General features: G+C 50.2%; 1 protein-coding gene across 5 annotated transcripts; it reads right to left on the bottom strand.

Annotated features, from left to right (window-relative positions):
• Nucleotides 1-2,916: 2,916 nt before the first annotated feature.
• Nucleotides 2,917-7,326, bottom strand: Folr2 (folate receptor beta). Of its 5 annotated transcripts, none has more exons than XM_042689248.1 (5): nt 7,190-7,326; nt 5,572-5,742; nt 3,729-3,917; nt 3,508-3,643; nt 2,917-3,379 (listed from the first exon to the last, which is right to left on the bottom strand). In XM_042689248.1, the coding sequence occupies exons 2-5, from the start codon at nt 5,716-5,718 to the stop codon at nt 3,093-3,095; spliced, it is 759 nt and encodes a 252-aa protein (XP_042545182.1). In that variant the 5' UTR covers nt 5,719-5,742; nt 7,190-7,326; the 3' UTR covers nt 2,917-3,092. The 5 variants fall into 5 exon arrangements, with proteins under 5 accessions (XP_042545182.1, XP_042545190.1, XP_042545199.1 ...); XM_042689256.1 differs by having other exon boundaries at nt 5,572-5,763; XM_042689265.1 differs by lacking the exon at nt 7,190-7,326 and adding an exon at nt 6,109-6,218.
• Nucleotides 7,327-8,924: the final 1,598 nt, after the last annotated feature.

The following is an 8,924-nucleotide window of genomic DNA, read 5'->3' on the forward strand; positions in this document are numbered from 1 at the left end:
GGAAAGCGGCCCTGGACTCCCGGCGGCCACTTAAGATGGCCATCCGCCGCCGCCGCCGCCGCCGCGCACCCCCGGCGCGCCTTCCGCCCCGCCCGCCGCCCCGCCCCCGGCCCCACCGCCGTCCCCCGAGCCCCGGGCAGCTCCACACCCCGCCTCCCCCGCCCGCGTCCGGTCCCGTCGTGGCTCACCCGCCGGGTGACCTCGGACCAGCGCCGGCACCTCCCCGCGCCTCGGCTTCCCGCTCCGTACAATGGGGCGACCCTATGGGACTCCGCTTGTGCCGCCCTCGGCGCCGGGCCCGGACACGGGGGCCCCCGCGCGCGCGCGCTCCGGGACTGCGGCTATTTTTACGATTAATTAAGGAGTAAGGAAGGTGACAGCTGTGTAAACTGTAAAGCGCGACCGCGGAGCGAACGGGTATTATTAGCACCGCCCCCGTCCCCGCTACTCCCTCCAAGTCAACCAACTCGCGCCTCCGAGGGCCGGACGCCGGCCGGGGAGCCCCCGCCCGCCACGCAGGGGGCGGCACCCGCCCGGGGGCCTGGCCCGCCCCTTCCCAAAAAAAGCGCTCGCGGGTGGCTGAGTCTCCCGGGAGTCCTCTTCCTGCCCCGCCTCTCCTCCCCTGAGCTCCTTAAAGGCGCAGGCCTCCAGCGGGCGCCCCCGGCCGCCAACTCTTGGGCTGTTTGCCTGAGCATCCCTTTAAGCCGGGAGAGAACTTTCACTTTGCTAAACTGAACCTGTTGACCGAATCTAGATTAGTCGTCGGGAGCTTCCTCCATTTCTAACCCGCGCTGGTTTCACCCAGCTGGAACGAGTCCTGAATCCTGGAGAGGAGCTCTGTGGGACCTCACACACTAGATAAACACAGTAACTTGAGAGAGCTGCCGCCCGCCCTCCTTTGTCTCCTGATCCTGCCAGGAGCCCAGTAACTTATTCTTCAACCTGTGTCCAACTTCCCCATTAGTCACCTTTTGGTATTGGGAAGGGGAGCCTGCTGGGGGTGGGGATGGAGGCACGCAGGTGTGTGAATGAGATCCAGACTAGGAGTCTGCACGCTTGGGTTCTAGTCCCAGCTGAACCGCCTTTGGGCTGATATCAGACAGCTACCTATGTGTCTCTGGGGAGAATCCTGGTAGAGAAGTGGAGACAAAGACTTTTCTGAGGGCATAAGAGAAGGCAAGAAACCCAGAGATCAAGTCTTGTCTAGCTCTGAGGCTATGCAACTGCTGAGCAGTCTTCCAAAATCAGTCTTGCTCCTGCCTCTGGGAAGCCAGCCCCTAAGGGTTTCTAGAGCACAGAACTTGGCCCGGTCTTGAGTATTTCCTCTGCAGGAATCCCCCAGATTGTCTTCCCAATTGGCTCTGTTTCTCCTCTGAGAGTCCCAGGTCCTAACTCTTAACACTTAAATCTTCATGTTAGGTAGGGTGATTCCCCCTTCCCAACCCCCCACCCCACCCGGGGCATACAGAGCTTTCCCTGGACTCCCATCCCCAGCTTTCCCATTGCAGAACACCAAACCAGAGAGAGGAGAGCTGGGGCAGGGAAGATGTTTGGGAACTAGTATGAATATAAAGTCCTAGTCAGGTCAGGTTCTAATGGCTGGTGCCTGTATCCTAGTTATTCAGGAGGCTGAGATCTAAGGACAGTGGTTGGAAGTCAGCCAAAATCAGACAAATTGTTTTTTGTTTTTGTCGGGCTTGAACTCTGGGCCTGGGCACTGTCCCTCAGCTCTTCACCTCAAGGCTCTACTACTTGAGCCACAGTGCCACTTCCAGGTTTTTCTGTTTATGTGGTGCTAGTAATCAAACCTAGGGCCTCATGCATGTGAGGTAAGCAAATCTACCACTGAGCCACCTTCCCAGCCCCTGGGCAGACAAATTCTTGAAACTCTTACTACCAGCGAACCAGAAAAAGCCAGAAGTGGAGGGGTAGCTCAAAAGGTAGAGCCACAATCTTGAACAAAAAAGTCAAGAATGTGAGGCCCTAGCTGGGCACCAGTGGCTTACACCTGTAATCTTAGCTACTCAGGAATCTGAGATCTGGATCATGGTTCACAGCCAGCCCAGGCAGTAAAGTCCATGAGATTCATCTCCAATTAACCACCAGAAAATGGGAAGTGGCACTGTGACTCAAGTGGTAGAGCACTAGCCTTGAGCTGAAGAGCTCAGCCACAGTGCCCAGGCCCAGAGTTCAAGCCCTACAACCCGATGAAAAAGAAAAAGAAAAAAGTGTAAAGAGTGTGAGACCCTGAGTTCAAGCGCTATTACCTGACCCAAAACAAAACAAAACTCTTGGGCCTGGCTCTCCTTGGGGCTATTAATGTACAAATTCACATTCTTTCTAGGAAAAAGCTCGTTTTATTTCATTACCTGGAGGAAAGGATTGAGATCACAATTTTATTGAGGAAACAAAGTTACAACTGTTGCACTTTTACATAGAAAGTGAAAGAGTTGGACTGGGAAGTTGACTCAATGGTAGAGTGCTTCCCTCACATGCATGAGGCCCTGGGTTCGATTCCTCAGCACCACATTAAGCAGAAAAAGCTGGAAGTGGTGCTGTGGCTCCAGTAACAAGAAAGAAAGAAAGAAAGAGAGGAGGGAGGGAGGGAAGGGAAGGAAGGAAAGAAAGAAAGTGAAAGAGCCGAGATTTTTTTTTTTGGTCAGTGGTAGGGCTTGTTCTCTGGGCCTGGATGCTGTTTTCTGAGTGATTTATTGGAGCTGAGAGTCTCATGGAGTTTCCTGTCTGGGCTGGTTTTGAACCTTGATCCTCAGATCTCAGCCTCCTGAGTAGCTAGGATTACAGGCTAAGAGTCAGAATTTAAACACAGGTGTGATTGCTCTAATCTAAAGAAATCCACACACTAGGAGATCCATCCCTCACCCAGCCACAAACTCACAAGGAAAATAATTCTTCAGCTAGTGATGTGTACAAATTTATTAGCACTGCCCCCAAACCTCACCATGGAGCAAGAACTGGGTGATAAAGGGCTGAGTAATAGATTACAGGTAGATTTGGGGTTCCCTCAATTGTAAGAACTCAGATGAGCCTTTAGCCTGCTAGGTAGCAGAGAAGAGATCTAGGGAGGACTGCATTCAGACAAGGAGTAAAAGTGGCAGTATCAGGGCCAGGCTGGGTATGAAGAGCCCTCTCCCAGGGTATATGGCTCCAGAAGTCATGGCTTGAGCATAAAACCTGGCCACCTCCTCGTTGGGGTTGCCCTGGTCTGGATCAAACCACATCTGGATGCAGCGGCCACTCCCTTGGCTGTAGTTGCTCACTTTGTAGGAGTGACTCCAGAGACCCTCACAAAAGGAAGCTGGTGTGGGGAAGTAGAACTCAAATGTGCGGCAAACAGCCTTGGCTGGACACTTATTAACTCCTGCAAGCAGAAACATAGTGGACACAAATATTAAGCCCTGGACTCATTTCTAGCCATCCCAGAAATCTTCACTCCCACCTCAAAACCTCAAACTCTCTTTTCCATCTTCCACCCCCTTCGACTCTTACCAGAGCTCCAGTCCCAGCCCTTGTGCCAGTTGGTCTTGCAGGTGGAGGAGGTGCGGCAGTCTTCCCACCAGCGCTGACAGTCCTCTTTGCATAATGGCACATCCAGGAACCGCTCTTTGCGCCAGTTTTGGTTAACCTGGATGGAGTAGGGATATTAGCAGCTGTGAAGGTACTGAGCCAGGAAGCAACATAATGGGAATGAGATAAGCAGACAATGGTACCTCCTGGATCCAGGGCCCCAGATTGGGTGAGCACTCATACAGACATGAATCTTGGATAAAGTGACGCTTGCAGGCAGGCTCCATCTTGCCACAGTGATCCCAATTGAAGTTGTACAAGAGAGAGGTGTCCTTGTGCAGCTCCTGAGTGGTGTTGAAGGAGCAGCAGGAATTCCTTCTCCAGGGACTGCACTAGGTGGAGAAGCCAGGACTGAATCCTCCAATAATTCTCCCACCTCCTGCCATCTGCAGCCTGACCAAACAGGCTGTCCTGGGAAAACTCACCAGAAGAGCACCATGGTCCTTGACCTCACAGATCTCCCCCCATTTTGGGGGGGGGGAATACAATTACTAGTGTGATGAGGGGACTTTGAGAGCCCAGGTGAGTCTTATCTTGGGGCTAACAGTTATCATTTTATAGAGCACACTTTATTTTTTATTTTATTCTGCCAGTCCTAGGGCTTGAACTCAGGGCCTGGGCTCCATCCCTGAGCCTCTCTGTGCTTAAAGCTAGCACTCTACTACTTAAACCACAGCACCAAGTCTTGTGGGGCTTGAAGTCAGGGCCAGGACTCGGTCCCTGAGTTCTTTTTGCTCAAGGTTAGTGCTCTACTACTTTGAGCAACAGTGTACTTTCAGTTTTCTGGTAGTTAATTGGAAATGAGTCTCTCAGACTTTGCTGCACAAGCTGGCTTCAAATCACGATTCTCATACCTCAGCTTCCTAGGATTATAGGCACAAGCCATCAGCATCCAGCTTATAAAAAGTAAAGAGCTAGGCATTGGTGGCTCATGCTACTCAGGAGGCTGAGACTGAAAGGATCGGGGTTCCAGGCCAGCAAGAGCAGAAAGTTTGTGAGACCCCCAATTCAACCAATAGGTAGCTGGAATTGGGCCAGTCACTCATGCCTATAATCCTAGGGATACAGGAAGCTAAGGTCTGAGGATTGTGGTTTGCAGTCAACCCAGGCAAAAAGTCCATAAGACTCTTTATCTCCAATTAAATGCCAAAACACCAGTAGAGCTGTGGCTCAACTGGTAGAATACTAAACTTCATAAGACAGACAGACAGAAAGGAAGGAAGGAAGGAAGGAAGGAAAGAAAGAAAGAAAAAAAAAGAAATCGAGCTAAGGGACAGCACCCAGGCCTTGAGATCAAGTCTCAGTATTGGCACACAAATATTTAAAGAAAAGAAGAAGAAACTGGACATGTTGATACATATCTGTCAAATTAGCGATGTGAAAGACATAAAATGGAAGGATCCAACCCATAACTGCCATGTAAAAGGACACAATGAGTCTAATAGAGTGGGGGTCTACTGGCATGAATGTTTCTAGGCCCATGCCCCAGGTCACTGTCACAAGAGGCTTTGACCCTCTTTATCTTTGACATTCCAGAGCTGGCAGGCAGTAAGCATAGAAAGAGCTACCTCTGCAGTGTCTCTCACACTTCAATCTATGGAGGAACCCCCCACAATCCCACCCTTGACCCCCGACCAGGGCTGGGTCTATCCAACTCCTATATGGTCCACGTGTTTCTGTGACTAGTGTAATGTGCAGGCCATCATCTACTAGATTATAAAGAACCATCTGGAATGAGTTCCTGCCATGCACAAGAAGCATGCACCATCCCACAGGAGCTCAAAAGACTGACTGCCTCCTCCCCAGCATTGCCCACCACCTGATCTCCTCCCTGGGGAGGACACCCCTAATATCACTCTCCCTACCACCTTCATCTTCTCCCCCACACCTTGTGGGGGTGGAGGGTCTGGCCCCTCAACTCCTCCCCCACCACCTTGGCTTCCTCCTCCCAGTCAACATGGGCCCCTCCCTGAACTGCAGCCTCACCTGCTCGTGCAGTTTGTCCTCAGGGCCTGGCTTTGTCTTGTGGTGCTTGGCATCCAAGCAGGCATTGAGCAGGTCTGTCCTGTCCCTGGCACTGCAGGTGATGGCTCCCCAGGCCAGAAGCAGAAGCAGCATCCATTTCCACATCATGCCTTTCTAGCCCCGCAGAGGGAGCTGTGGTTAGGAAGACAAGGCCTGTAAGGAAAGATCCATCCAGGGGACACCCTTCACCCCGCCTGCCTCAGTCTCCTCATCCCTGCAGTAAAAGATGAAGCCAGACCCTATTCCTTCAATGCTGGAATCCTTAGGCTTGCTGAGGCTAGATTAGAGAAGATTGGCAAGGGGGAGGGGGGATCCTCCTGTCTCCCACCAAGAGAGCTGGAGTTAGTGGGCGAGTCCTATGGCAGTCTTCCCAAGTTAGATACTCTGTCTGTGCCCTCCCCATCCTTCTAGCCTTGATATATGCAAGTAACTAAACAGGGTAAGCCCGTGCCTGGCTCCTTGGAAAAGGGCCAGGGACACACAGTGCCCTCATCCCACCTCAGCCAATGCTCTGCAGACTCTGGACTGCTTCCCACGCCAGCCTGGAAGCCCTTTTAGCCGGGGGGAGACGATGATCCAGCTCTGCTGAGTCCTCCAGATTGCAGAAGGATCAAGTGACATGACCCACATGACAGTGTTTGGTTAAATGATACAGAAATGGAAAGCGTGGTGGTATTTAAACAGCTTGGCTTCCTTTTTGTCTTTCATTCCCTAATCTCTGAAAGCCGCTCTCCCTGCACCATCCCCCCCCCCATCACTTCTCAGAGCTAATGCACCAAAAATAAATGCCAAGGGGCTATGAAGGTGGTTCAGTGGTAGAGCGCTTGCCTTGTATGCATGAAGCCCTGGGTTCGATTCCTCAGCACCACATAAGCAGAAAAAGCCAGAAGTGGTACTGTAGCTCAAGTGGTAGAGTGCTATCTTTGAGCTGAAGGACAGCGCCCAGGCCCAGAGTTCAGGCTCCCCAGAAACCTTAGTGGTCCAACCCAAAAGTCCCCAGATACACACACAGAGTCAGGCGCCTGATGAAAGTGAAAGTCCCCTTCTCTGTTCATTCCTGCCCTCACTTCAGAGATTTATGTTCCTTTGGGCTCTGCTACTGGAGCACCTAAGAGGTAATCAAGACGCCCTCCTCCTCTCCCCTACCATCTCCACATGCATTGACCACCGGGCCCTGCCAAAAGCCTCTTAAAAATCCCCTGGAACTCACTTCCAGAGTTTTGTGTTTAGGGCCAGATTTTCCCTCCAACAGTGCGCTTCCCCACAGGAGCCAGAATAAGCCATCTCCCTTCCATCCCTCCCCTCTCCCTCCTTCCCTTCTTCCCTACTTCCTTCCCTCCCGCCTTCTTTCCCTTCCTTCTTCCTTCTTTTTCTCCCTCCCTCCTTCTTTCTTTTCCTTCCTTCTTTCCTTCCCTTTTTATTTTTGTGAAATTGCTCATGGACTCCAGGGCCTCTCAAATGTTAGGAAAATTCTCCACCACCAAGCTACATCTCCAGTCCCATAACGATCTAAGAAAATACATGTTCCTCTTCCTTTGCACAAATCTGCCAGCCACCCTTGTTACTCTTCTCACCTTACCTCAACTTCCTTTGCTGCTTGGAATACACACAGGTGTGTTGGTGTTGGCCTCTCCCTAGACTTGGCAACAGATTCAGAGCCTGGGCTGTCCCCAGTGATCTCTGCCCACAGCACAGACAGGGTAGAAGAGCTCTGGTAAGCACAGAATAAAATGTCCCACTCAGCTCTTCTGTAATTCCTTCTCTGCCAGACCCCGCCCTTTTTCAGATTTCAAAACTTAGACAATTTAGTCATTCTCATTTCCATTCATCTCTCCACTTGTATCTTCATCCATTCTAGGATGGGTGCATTCAACATTCACCAGTATCTGGATAAATGCACATTTCCAAGGGGAGAGTGTGAAGATTTTTAGGTACTTCAAGTGATAGGATAAGGCTACTTTGATGGAGAACCCAAGCAGTAATCTCAGGTCAGTGAGACCCCCAGAGAAATCCATCCACTACACTAGGAAAAGCCAGTAGAAGTCACTAGACTTTGGCCCATCAGAACATTTTCTTTTCTTTTTTTTTTGGGAGGGGGGTGAGGAGGGTTGGACACAGGGCTTCATACATTCTAGGCGAGTACTCTATCACTTGAACTATTCCCACAACATTTTGGAGAATAATATACAGAAAACAAACAAAAAAAACCCCAGAAACTTACTACGTAGACTTAATCAATGACTGTTAGATAATTTCTGAGCAGCCCCAAAGACACAGGTGGAAGACAGAAAACACAAAGAAGAGCCAGGTGCCTTTGACTCATACCAATAATCATAGCTACTCACAAGGCTAACATATGAACGTCAAAAGTTCAAAGCCACCCCAGACAGAAAACTCTTCAAGTTTCTAATGCCAACTTAATCAGCAAAATGCTGGAATGGAGGAATAGTTCAAGTGGTAGAGTATTGTCTGAGAGTGAAATAGCCAAGCCAAACTCAGAGTTCTAGTCCCTGAGTTCTAAGTCCTGGTACCAGCCCCTAGAAAACAAAAATAACAACAACAACAACAAATTTCAAAGGATTTACTTGGGCACAGAGAAAAATAAAAATTGCTCCAATTTGGGCTGGGAAGGTGGCTCAGAGCGCTTGCCTTGCATGCCTGAGGCCCTGGGTTCGATTCCTCAGCACCACATGAGCAAAAAGAAAAAAGCCAGAAGTGGCGCTGTGGCTCAAGTGGTAGAGCGCTAGCCTTGAGCTGAAGAGCTGAGGGACAGCGCCCAGGCCCAGAGTTCAGGCCCCATGGCCAGAACCAAAAAAAAAAAAAAAAATTGCTCCAATTTGATAACTGACAGTATCTCACTATGTAATACTTCCTAAAACACAACTAAAGAATTTTTTATAGCCTTTAAAGTTTTTGCAGTAAAAAAACAGTCTGGTAGCTCACACCTGTAATCCTAGCTACTCAGGAGGCTGAGATCTGAGAACTGAATTTCAAAGCCATCCTGGGCAGAAAAGTCCTCTATATTCTGCTTCCAATTAGCCAGCAAAAAGCCAGAGGTGAAGGCATAACTAAGTGGCAGTGTGTCAGCCTTGAATGAAAAAATCGAAGTAAGCCAAGCTCCAGTGGCTCATACCTGTAACCCTAGCTATTGAGGAAGCTAAGATATCAGGATTGTGATTCAAAGCGAGCCCTAGAAAGTCTGTGAGACTCTTACATCCAATTAGTCACTGAGAAAGTTGGAAATGGAGCTGTGGCTCAAGTGGTAGAGCTCTAGCTTTGAGCACAAAAGTTCAGGGACAGTTCCCAGGCCCTGA

This window comes from Dipodomys spectabilis, unplaced genomic scaffold, assembly GCF_019054845.1.
Source record: "Dipodomys spectabilis isolate Male_0828 unplaced genomic scaffold, ASM1905484v1 ptg000003l, whole genome shotgun sequence".
In the NCBI taxonomy this organism is placed as follows: domain Eukaryota; kingdom Metazoa; phylum Chordata; class Mammalia; order Rodentia; family Heteromyidae; genus Dipodomys; species Dipodomys spectabilis.